The following is a 12757-nucleotide window of genomic DNA, read 5'->3' as shown; positions in this document are numbered from 1 at the left end:
ACTTTCAGGAACCTGGTCCGGTTACGGTGGATCCGGAGCCTATCCTGGGCACTCTGTAAAAACTGTACACTGTAAAAAGCTAGTCTGTGGGTCAGGGATCAGCACGCTTGTTTGGGACCATGGTGTCATGGTGATTAATTCAGATTAATTTCAGGATTTTCCGGTTGTAGTGAAGACATCATGGTCCCAAGCAAGCATCCTGAACCAGTGTTTGCAGTATATATTTAAACAAATGGTTCTGTCCGTAGTAGAAAGGCCTGCTTTGTCTGTGTTTGCTGTAGCATTTGTTTGCAGAAACATTATTAATATTTGCTTTAAAACAAGATCTTGGTGGCTGCGAGCTGTTTTTAAATCAGCTCATAAACACCACCAGCCAACTTGTTTTTTACATCCTCAACCTTGTTCCAAAACTAGCACTTGGCATAAAAATGGTGACACTGGCAACCCTGCTGGCGCTGTGTTGTACCAGTGGAGCACACTCCCAGAGGGTGGGGGAAATTAGCATATAACATTTAAAACTGACATTTATACTTAACATTTACGGGGGCACGGTGGCTTAGTGGTTAGCCCTGTTGCCTCACACCTCTGGGGCAGAATCCTGCCTCTGCCCTGTGTACGTGTGTGCTTGCATGTTCTCCCTGTGCCTTGGGGATTTCCTCTGGGTACTCTGGTTTCCTCCCCCAGTCCAATGACATGCATCGTAAGCAGATTGGCATTTCCAAATCGTCCGTTAGGAAGCGAATGGTTGTGTGAGTGTGTGTGATTGTGCCCTGTGAAGGCTTGGCACCCCATCCACAGTGTCCTCCGCCTCGTGCCCCGAGTCCCCTGCGATAGGCTCCAGGCTCCCTGCAACCCCGTGTAGGACGAGCGCTACAGCGAGTCGAGGACATTTACATTTATATTTATCATTTATACAGAAACTTAAAACTGTTATCAGAATGGCTTCAGATGTTCAAAAAAAATTTTTCCTCATACACCTCATTCCTTTGACGCCTCATACACACCATTCTTATTTTGGAATTAATGAGAACTAATGTTATACTCTCACCATCCACTTTATTAGGAACACCTGTACAACTCCTCCTTTATGCAATTATCCAATCAGCCAGTCATGTAGCAGCAGCATATAATCATGCAGATGCAGGTCAAGAGCTTCAGTTAATGTTCACATCAAACATCAGAATGAAGAAAAAGTGTGATCTCTGTGACTTTAACCGTGGCATGATTGCTGGTACCAGATGGGCTGGTTTGAGTTTTTCAGAAACTGCTGATCTCCTGAGATTTTCACACACAACAGTCTCTAGAGTTTACACTGCTGTACACTTACACTTGCTGCTGCCACATGATTGGCTGATTGGATAACAGCATAAATAAACAGGTGTACAGGTGTTCCTATTAAAGTGAACGGTGAGTGTAATGCATTGCTCAGCCGTGATAGGTTTTTTTTATCCTTCACCTGCTGCTAGATATTAGATTTTCGCCTCTTCATCTAATTTCATGATGTCACCAGTTGTCTGATCTCACCACCGAAATACTCAGATATACAGTATGTACAGAAAATGCAGAAACCAATCATACTGCATATTTGTATAAGCTTCTGAAAACTACTTCTAAAAATAGTCTTATAAGTTTATTTAAGACCGAATCATGTCCTAGTTAAAAGCTGAATTTCTTAGTTAAAAGATTGGAGTAAGAATGTGTTCTCTGAGCAACTCTTAGCAAGAAGTGGGAGTTAATAATAGGAGTAAACATGATGTATGACAGCTGCAATCACACTCCATTTCCATAATAATGAACTGAGCTAATAAAAGTTCAGTTCAATTCAATTTGATTTGTAGAGCGCTTTTAACAATGGACATTGTCACAGGGCAGCTTTATAGAAATATATAAACTCAGGATATGAATTTTAAATGTATGAATTTATCCCTAATGAGGAAGCCAGAGGTGACGGTGGTGAGGAAAAACTCCCTGAGACGACATGAGGAAGGAACATTAGAGGAACCAGACTCAAAAGGGAACTCATCCTCATCTGGGTGACACCGGATAGTGCGATTATAAATAAATCCCTTCTATATCTGTGTACTATATGGACAAAAAGTGCAATTGTGTGACCACGAAAATTCATTATAGTTTTCACATGAAGTCTGTTTTGTTGAAGTTATCAACTGTTCACTGATGGAGACTTGAGTGCAAAACTGTTCGTGAGAATTGCAGTCCTAAAGCTATCAAAGCAACTGTAATCCTAAGCCATCGTAGCAAAACTGTTGAAGTCCACAGCCACCTTCGTGGTTTCTAAGTGATACCATCCTCAGTAATCTCATGTATCTTTAGGCTGTGTGTGTGGAGCCATCCTCAGCAGCAGCAAGTGGCTTCCAAGTGATGAGAAATCCAACTAGAAGTAGGGCATCAGGATGGATCAGGCAGATCTGGAGAGCAGAAGGGGTCAGGATCACTGGTATCTGAGGAGTAGCATGTGTAGGAGAGAGAGAGAGAGAGAGAGAGAGAGAGAGAGAGATTGTTAGGTATACTATTTGTCACATAATGGTTAAAGAATATGTACATTGTGTGCAGAGTGAAAGCAGGGATTCCTGCAGGTGCACGAAATGTAGTCAGTGCACAATCACTAGTGCTGGTGTCTGTTCCAATAAACAGCATTTGTGAGTTAGCCTGATAACGTAAATTAAGATTCACTAAAAATCCAGATTAGACAAAATCGAGATCAGTTACCTTGCCAAATTATGCTCTGAAGCTAATTTGCAACATGGCAGGTTTAGAAGGAGCAGAACATCCCAGCAAACGTTTAATCAGTGTTGGAAATGTCACGACCTTCTACTGAACGTTTTACTGAAATAAGGGGTTATAATAAAATAATGATAAAATTTATGAAAACTCACATCTTTAACACTTTGCCCTCACACGATGGCTCACACCTCCAGGGCTGGGGGTTCGATTCTCGCCTCTGTCCCGTGTTTTGCATGTTCTCCCCATGTTTGGGGGTTTCCTCCCCAGTCCAACTTGTCCGTAGTCTGTGAATGCGAGTGTGATTGTGCCTTCTGATGGGTTGGCACCGCGTCCAGGGTGTCCCCTGCCTTGTACCCTGAGTCCCCTGGGAAAGGCTCCAGGTTCCCTGTGATCCTGTGTAGGATTAGCGGTAAAGAGAGTGGATGAATTTTGTTTAATCTTCAGATTTACTTATGTTGTAATTTTTTATGACGATCCTTGTAAAGATACTTAAAAGTTACAAACGAAGGCAAGTGTTATACTGTATATATTTTTTCCTGTGGCAATTTTGCTGCTTTCTAATGTCTTTTAACAGGTTTGATTTACAGTTTATTCCAGGCTCATAGACTGTAGATATATAGCACACTGTAAGACTGTGTCATAAAAAGTGTTTTGCAAAGTTTTACTGTTTTTCCGGGACATAAATCATTATGTTAATTAGCTATTATTTGCCATTCACGTCTCTGATGAACGAACGCTGAAAGCTGGTGGTAGGGATCCAATAGCAGGTTTTCCAGGCTTCATCCTTCTTCATGATGGCTACAGAATGAAAGTGATGTAACCCATTATGCAGAAAACACAGACTATTACACAAACTATGTCTTTATTTTCTACTTTAATTAGTTGTCAAGTGCGTTTCATAACACCAGGGCTACTTTAATATCAATAAACATTAACAAAGGTTATAAAAAATAAAGAATGACCAGCACAAATGAAAAACTTGACATTTCTTTGTCCTAAATAATGAATACAAGATAAATAGGCTAAAGAACATTATAATCATATGCATAAATCATCAGCAATTTGTTGCCATCGCTATTGTTTTGTTGCTGCAACCATTTATTTATTCATTCATTCGTTTTCATTCATCTTTAGCAATCACTTCTGGCCCAGACAGAGCTGCTGTGGATCCGGAGCCTATCCCAGGAATACACCTTGGACAGGATGTCAGGGCGTTTGCAGGGCACCATGCACACACTACCAGCATGTTATTGCGAGGTGGGAAGAAACCAGAGAAACCAAAAATTAAACCAGCATGGACACAAAGAGAATGTGAAATTCAGCACAGATGGTGTCCGAGCTCCGGACCGGACCGGGAAGCGTGGAGCTGTGAGGCAGGAACAGCAGCCGTGCTGCGCCACTGCACTGCCCTATTTATTTATTTAACATGAAGAAAAAAAATTAGAAATCGCAAAAACACCTGTTCTGCTGTCACATGATTTTTCTTCACTGTAAGCCATAATTGATCACATTTAAGAGGGCTTTTAAAGTTCACTGTGAACATGCACAATGCTGGCTCAGCCTGTCTGGGGTTGAGGTAACTCCTGGACTCTGAGTGGGGAAGTTTGGGGAATTCAGCCTGGGATTCAAGGCTGAGTTTAAGCCCTTTTCAAGCCCTCTTTCTGGAATGGTGCCTGAATTCAAGCTTATGTTTACAAAACAACAACAACAACAACAATACTAATAATAATAATAATAATAATTAACCAACATAATAAAGGTGAGTATATGGTATATATATTTTGACATCTGGGGAAAAGCCACAGTCTCAGTGCTAATGAATTTATTGCTGCTTTATAAGTGGAATGTTGCATTTTTATAAGAGCTTCATCATCTATCAGTCGCAGGTGACTGTGCTTGCTCATTTTTTCTATCTTGGTGCTGCCACCTTTTGACATTTGTAACAGCTCGAGACTTCTCTGAAGCACCTCTAAATACTCACCTATTTTAGAGTACTTAAGAATGATTGTATATTGCTCTCATTTTTAGGCCTAATTATAGAAGTAAATATTAATGTAAATAAATCTTCTTTTTTTTTTGCCATCTGAGCGACTTCGTACATACTGGCCCTGGTTTCAATGACCACTTTATTTATAGTTGAGTTTGAGCCTTTGGGAACTCATGTGTTAAAGGCCTGAATAAAGGATTATTATGTTTTACAAACTATTTTATCTCCATAAACCCACTGAGACAGAAAATACCATTTTACTCCAATAACATGCTTTGATTATTTGGAGAATGTTGTTTAATGTTACGGTTGGAGAGTGTACTCTGATGTCGATGAGCTGGCAATGGGAATCATCATTAGAAAGAAATCAGACAATCCCACCCACCCGCACTCCAGGGTATTTATTAAGCACTTCTTAGTTTTACTTGATATTACATAAGTTACTGTTATCTGTGGCATCGAGTTTCGTGTTCATCTCAGTGTATATTTGCTGTAAGGTGAAGAGAAGATGAGTTCCTTGCTGTCCAGTCCTGGGCTGGTGTGTTTAGCGATTCTGAATTGAATTATCTTCTAGTCTTGGAGGTCCACTTAAGATCTTAGGACCTAAAAACAAAAAGGTAGTTAAAAGCTGGGAGGTTTTACAGCAGCTCTTGGTGAGAAGTAGGAGTTAATCCTAGTTGCTGTAAATCTATAAATAACATCTCATTTTGATAGAACAAGCCAACAGAAGTGCAACAGAAGAAGGCCATGAACACAGAACGTTTATAACATTATTAGTTTTGCCCTGGAGGTGGACTCACTGGCTGAAAATGTTCATTCTGTGATCAGTATAGAGAGGAACCCAGTGCTCCTGAGAGTCAAAGAGCTAAAGCCAGTAGTCCTGTGTGTCATGGTGTTAGTGTGTCAGTAATCTAACAGGCTGTAATCATCTTAAGAATTAAAGCAGTTTGTAACTGAAATATGCATCTCATTATATTTCTTCACACATTCACACACTATTTCATCATGCGGTTTTACTATCGAGATCAAATTTACAGAGTCGCCAGAGGACTACATGCCGCACGTGCAGTATTGCATTGTTTCTATTTCATTTGATCACTAATTAAATCTGTGATTAGAAAAAAATTAAAACCTCTTGAATGATCTGGTACATCGTTATGAATTCTGCATCATCAGTCAGTTGCAGCTGTACATATTTATGAGCACAGTAATTAGTGGGTGCATGCTTTTTCTATCTCAGTGTCTCAACAGTTTGAGACACCTCTGAAGGACTACTAAATACTTCACTGAAGAGTACTAAGTAACGTTTGTTATAGCCTGAATATAGCTTGATGAGAATACTGTGGATGTCCTTGCTTGGATAACCTAAAGACTGCAATTGTTAAGAACAGTTCACACTCAAGTCTCCATCATTGCACAGTTAATAACTTCAGTTCAATACAATAAAGTTAAAACTCAATAGTATGGACTCTATAGTACAGTATACATTTATAGAAGAGAAATGATTTATAATGGCGCTATCCGTTATCACCCAGAGGAGGATGGGTTCCCTTTTGAGTCTGGTTCCTCTCAGGGTTTCTTCCTCACGTCGTCTCAGGGAGTTTTTTCTCGCCACGTCGCCGCTTTCTCGCTTATTAGAGACAAATTGATAAATTTAATTTCAATTTTGTATCCAGATTTCTGTAAAACTGCTCTGTAACAATGTCCCTTGTTAAAAGTGCTATATAATTGAAATTGAATTGAATTGAAATGAAAATTTTTGTCTGAGCAGCTTTATACTTATCAGCCCTATTATAACATAATCTCCAGTCTAGGAATCGTCAGTGCAGTGTTAGTACACCACACTCTGTAATTAGAAATCAGTGGTGGCTCGTCCATGGGGGCAGGCAAGCCAAAACCCAACCACATACACTCACTGTCCACTTTATTAGGAACACCTGCACATTGATGCAATTATCAGCCATTCATGTGGCAGAGCGCAGTGCATGAAATCATGCAGCTACAGGTTGTTGGTGCCAGACAGACAGTATTTCAGAAACTGCTGATCTCTTGGGATTTTTACACACAAGTGTCTTTACACAAAATGATACGAAAAACAAAAACCATTCAGTGAGCAGCAGTTCTGTGATCAGAAACACCTTGTGTTTCAAATAACCACTCTTTACAACCATGGTGAGCAGAAAAGCATCTTCAGGAAGCTGAGTTACAACAGCAGAAGGCCATATTGGGTTTCACTCCTGTAAACCCTGAACAGGAATCTGAGGCTCCAGAGGGCACAGACTCATCGAACTGGACAGTTGCAGAATGGAAAAAGACCAGGTGGCGTTGTTCTAATCTTCAGCTGCCCAGTTTCTGTAAGCCTGCTTGCCTATCGACTTAATTTTGTTTAAGGATATGTTGTTATTAATGTTGTCCTGCCCCTCCAAAATCTATGGTCATGAACCACTTCTGAATGAAATAGAGAAACATTGATAGCTCTATCAGTATTACTTGCAGTTTGCAGATGAGAAGAAATTTACATCCGATTATGATTTTACTTTTATTGTCTTTAACAAATAAGCATTGTTCAACTAATCTACAGATTACCCCCACAGGTTATGTCATGCCTATGGTAGTAATGGGTGTCTGTGTCTCCTAATAACATATTTCTTTAGAAAATGAGAAAATGATCCATTTCTTAAATAGTAACATTTCTACTGAAAATAGCAAGGACAGATCAGGGCCATGGCCCGCTGGAATGACACAGAGATATGACTAGGGCTAGAAATGTGACTGAAAGCACTGTACTGAATAAACAGCACTGATGGAGCACTGCTGGATGGGTTACTGAAGGCTCAAGTAATGTGTTTACATTACCTTTTGCCTTCCGCAAGCCACCTGCCCCCTGTCTCTACCCCGGTAAACAGGAGCCAACACCTGGGGTTAGAATTGATAACACCTCTGTCTGAGCACACAGTAAGTCTCGTAAGTGAGTCTCGTAGATTTTCCTGTTAAGGTGAGCAGTGAACTTTAAATGAACCTGTGTGTTTAATCTGTAAAGTTTTACAGTAGGGAGTGTATTCAAGTACTGCTAAATAAAAAAAAACTGTCCTAAACCTAATTTAAAGTCTTACTGAGCAGATAGATAGATAGATAGAGAGATAGATAGATACAGAGAGAGAGAGAGAGAGAGATTGTGGCATTTGTGTATTGTAGGAAGCTTACCAAATATTAAAGGAAGTAAAACAAATACTACAGTGATGCAGAGAAGAAACAGGTCACAGGTCTTGATATCTGTTTTTTATTTGTTCCCTTACCATGGGCTCATTGAGCACAATCGACCTGGAGTATAAAAGTCATTACCTTGATACATTATATGTTTGTTTTTTAATCTTTAAAGTTTACTTTTAGAAAAACAGATCAGTTACTTTATCTTTGCTGTTTACTTTTCATTCCATCAATATCTTTGCAAAGAATTACCCTGAATAATCCTTTTTCTGTATAGATTACACTCTGCAGGAAATAAAGCAAACATGGTGCTTCTTCTTTGACTGCTTTTGTAAGCTAAACTGTATACCCCTGTCAGTTGGTGGCTACACCTACATTCTCTGCCCTACTCCTACCCTACTGCGTCTGCAGTTTCAGAGCAACTTCATTCTGACAGGCATACAGGGTTTTCAATAGAAAAAAAACATTCCAATTGTTCTTCTTAGAAATGCAACAAAGAAGAATCTCAAGACACATTCCCAATAGTTCTTGGACTACATTCAGTCCTACACTTCAGACTCACTCCTAACTGGGATGTTGAGGTCCAGAGTGTGGTGGCAGAAGCGATAGACCACTGACCAGCTGGCCTTCTGCTTCACAAAGAGCCTCAGCTTGTCTCTGAAGGTCTCTCCCAGGAAGCTGTAGATGATGGGGTTCAGGCAGCTGTTGGAGAAGGCCGCCAGGTTGACAATATGCCCAGTCAGCGGGTAGTCATGCCACAGGGTGGTTGCGCTGCGCTTTGAAGGATCTGCTGTGCCCTGGAGCAGCTGGATGCTAATGAAGACGTTCTCAGGTAGCCAGCAGATGAAGAATACCAGCACCACCACAACAATCATGCGGAGAGCCTTCTGTCGGCGTGGCCACAGGCCCCTGTGCTTCTGAGCCCGCATGAGGATACGTACGATCAGGGAGTAGCACAAACCGATGATAGAGAAAGGCACCAGGAAACCGATTGTCACCTCCAGCCATTGGATCTCAAAGACATTGGCGAAGCAGAAGTGGACCTCGCCTGTGTGCTGTGTCTGCACAATGGTGAAGGGCAGGAGGGTGGCCAGGATGGAGGCCATCCAGATGAGACTGCAGCTGAGCTTGGCATGCTGCATTGTGCGCAATGGTCTGCTGCTCATGGAGTTGGCTAGAGCCACGTAGCGGTCGAAACTCATCCATGTCAGGAAGAAGATGCTGCTGTACATGTTGACTTGCAGGAAAAGGGACATGAAGGTGCAGAGAACAGCGTAATCGTAGTACTTCTCATTCAGGTTAAAGACCTCGATGAGCGAATCAGCCACTAAAATGAGATCAGCCACTGCCAGGTTGATGAAGTAAAGGTCTGGGATGGTCATCTTCTCTCTGTGGTTCAAGTTAACCACCAGTATGAGGATGTTCCCAATAATGCCAATGGGAAAGAGTAAGATCGTGTACAGGCAAGAGAGGAAAAGGCCAATGACGTAAAACTCATAGGTGTCTGTATTGTCGTTCAGATCTGTCAAGTTGTAATCAAACGAAGTGTTGAAGTGCTCGGTGCTATTCTGATAAATGTGAATCAGAGTGGTTGTCTGATCTTCCATACTGACAGTGTCTCTGTACTGCATGTCCCGAATCATAGGTCAAATGCTCCACCAGTGCTACATACTGCATTTGAGTGTGTGCCCAGCTCTTAGCTTTGGGTGGACTGCTCATTTAGACTGCAGTTCCCATTCTTAGCAGTCAGATCTTACGAGAGAGACAGATCAGCGTTAGTTAATAGCATCCTGAAGAGCTTGCCTCTTGAGACAGGACGGTCGTGGGAATAGATGCCAATAAGCACCTCCATGTTTGTAGTCGTCTCATCTGGGGGGGCTGCCTGGACTTGTGTGATCCATGACACTGACACGAGGGGTCTTTCTCTCTCTCTCTCTCTAGAGGCTGTGCTTCTTTTGTACAGTTTGTTCTTTACACATTTTAATTCCACTGCTGCTTTGCCTCCTCCAGTCCAAAAGCATGATTATTCACCAAGCAGCAGTCGATGACGATATTACTGTGACACCTAATCTAGTGAGAAAGAGGAAGAGAGAGAGAGAGAGAGAGAGGGAAAAGAAAAAAAAGTAATTACAAGAGAAGAAAAATACCAGGCACCCTGCTCCTGTGCTGTGCCTAGCATCAATTCCTATCTCGTTTTGGCAAACACAATTCTATAACATGTCAGTATTTAATAATATCTATTACAGTGTCAGTATCCCAATCTACCCACAGTATTAGAGCACATAAGAAGCACTAAGAAGTGATTTAAATGCAAAGGAGAACATATGCACCATAGGACAATAAATAACATGATGGATATGTACAGCAGATTTATATCACTACATTTTCTTACAAAGCTAAAAGAACATATGACAAATGATCTACAGCTGCATTATAATTTTGATTTGCTTAATGATCAATGAAAGATACAAAAACATAAACACAAACGCACAATGAGATCATTTTCTCTTCAGTCAGAGGAAATGGAGGTGAGTAAAAGTCAAGACAAAACCCAACACCCAGCTTGGCTCATAATGTTTTTCATTATGAGTTCTTACATTTGAATGTCAAAAGGTATATAAATCCTATTCCATTTGATTAGCAAATTCCAGCCAGCTCTATTTTTTGTGCACGCCACTTCATTAAAGATGCAAAGGTATTGCCATAATGAGGATGATAATCTTGTGCAGCAGAGAAAATCTTGACCTTTAACGGATGACCAGAGCCCCTCAGCCTGCTCCTTCCCCTCTGATGAAACCTGTGAAATATTAATTCCTTTCCAGTAAATCACACACCTTCACAGCTACCATTCACCAGCGCAACATTCTGGTCAGACAAAAGACCATTTCAAAGAGTGCAAAGCCTTGCAATAACATACAGATGTGCAGATTTCACTGTAATTATATCATATAGTATGTCCACCTGTTACAGATGTAAATCTTATGCCCGTTCACAGCAAAGCCCTGGGCTTAGGGATCAGGTTCCCAGTGAAATTGATTGACTTGAGGAAGAAAAAACAAAGTTGTGCTGCCAGGTTGCTAAAATTAGCATATTTTATTTTCAGCCTGGTGAAGAATTCTGAATTTCAGAGAATATAGGCAAATTGTTTGAATAAGGAGTATTAAGATAATGAAGTGTAATAACCGCTGTATTTGTTTATATTAAACTCACACAGCTTATGAATAAACTGAGACATGAAATTCTCATAAATAAGCTTCATCTCAGATAATGAACAGATAATAGACAGAAAAAGTATGAGTGTAGATCCTTTACATGTCCTGGCTATTTATTTAAAGCTCAACCCCCCAAAAAACCTTTATTTAAAAACTCTAACCCTACTTAGATATATTCTTGATGATAAGCAGACAGTACTACAGACAGCAATAGAGTAAATACTATAGCGTACAGTATGAAACAAGCCGCTCAATCATTGCGACTTTTTCGATCGATTCTGTTTTAATTCACAGACAAAATAGTCTAGAAATGGGCGGTTGTCATTCATTTCCATTTCTGTTTGATCTGCAAACAATATAAGTGATGAACTTTTGATTCGCAAAGACATCAAAAGGTATTGCACACGCTCATCCAAGCTGTCTGCTGTTTTCGGACCCAAACACATCCCCACCAGGTCAGTACATTTTCCTCCATGAGCAAGCTTTTCTGACCTAGCTGAAAAAGAAAGGTTCTTACCTTCCAGGCGTGTGGCTGTCACACAGGCAGTGCAGCGCTCCGTCGCAGAAGTCAGACAAGCCTCAAAGATCTGTAATCCCACATACAGTTCCACTCCCAGCGCCCCCTACTTGCAAAGCCCTGCCTGAGAATGGGATCGAGCCAGGGACGATCAGAGCAGCCTCCCACCATTCCAGCTCAGTCCTGAGATTTGCTGCATGTGTGTGTGTGTGTGTGTGTGTGTATGTGTGTGTGTGTGCACCGTCTGCCCAGGCTCCTCCACCTCCTCATTTGCTTTCTCCTCCTTCCTCAGCTCTGTCTTCAGTTCTGCTCTTGATTCTGGCTCCCTGCCCTGCAGCATCATACATGAGCAGAACCCACTGACCCGAGTGACTTTGTAACAGGTGAATGCAGACACACCTCCTGATTTTCAGAACACTCTCAGCTACGCGGTCCAAAGCCTGAATTATTGCTTTCAGGAACCTGACTTTTAAAAGTCAAACCTTGTGACTGGATCAAATATCTACTCAGAAAATGCAGATGAGGAGCACGAGACCCATGTTCCTGAGAACACTGTAGTGTTAGGACTGCCATCGCAATCGGAAAGAGGGAGCGCTGAAAGAGAGAAATGCTCCATCATTTTATTATACTATTGGCAAATTCATGACATATTTGAGAAACTGGAGCCTTATAAGTCTTGTGCTAATATATAAATTATGCATTTTGGGCTAACACTTAATTTTGAAGGGTACCTACACAGTGCTTTCATAACACATTCATAAGCATTGCATAAATATTTTATAATGCAATGCTGCAGAATTTATGTCAAAACATGAAAGCCTTTACATGTTATGATATTGGATTTTTTTAATACAACCTTGTCTTTTTTGTGCAGTTATCTTTTTGAGTCGACAGATTTAGACATTGTGCTACTGTATTTTCTTGAAAAAGCTGAAGAATGTAATCATAGTGCTTCATAGGAGTGTTATAAATGTGCATTTGATTAACATTTTAGCTTGAAGGCATTAAAATAATTCATGAGGCTGGCATATGGGCTTTATAAATGAGAACAGAATAAAGATTATTAAGCATTTAATTCCATGCTTGTGTAAG

General features: G+C 40.8%; 1 protein-coding gene across 2 annotated transcripts; it reads right to left on the bottom strand.

The window, feature by feature from the left end:
- Nucleotides 1–8005: 8005 nt before the first annotated feature.
- On the bottom strand, nt 8006–11890 carry gper1 (G protein-coupled estrogen receptor 1). Of its 2 annotated transcripts, none has more exons than XM_026929942.3 (2): nt 11666–11890; nt 8006–10006 (listed from the first exon to the last, which is right to left on the bottom strand). In XM_026929942.3, exon 2 carries the CDS (start codon nt 9577–9579, stop codon nt 8482–8484), a length of 1098 nt encoding a protein of 365 aa, XP_026785743.1. In that variant the 5' UTR covers nt 9580–10006; nt 11666–11890; the 3' UTR covers nt 8006–8481. The 2 variants fall into 2 exon arrangements, with proteins under 2 accessions (XP_026785743.1, XP_026785741.1); XM_026929940.3 differs by having other exon boundaries at nt 8006–10001.
- Nucleotides 11891–12757: the final 867 nt, after the last annotated feature.

Source organism: Pangasianodon hypophthalmus, chromosome 23, assembly GCF_027358585.1.
Source record: "Pangasianodon hypophthalmus isolate fPanHyp1 chromosome 23, fPanHyp1.pri, whole genome shotgun sequence".
NCBI classification, from domain to species: Eukaryota; Metazoa; Chordata; class Actinopteri; order Siluriformes; family Pangasiidae; genus Pangasianodon; species Pangasianodon hypophthalmus.
This window is presented reverse-complemented; position numbering and strand designations above follow the sequence as displayed.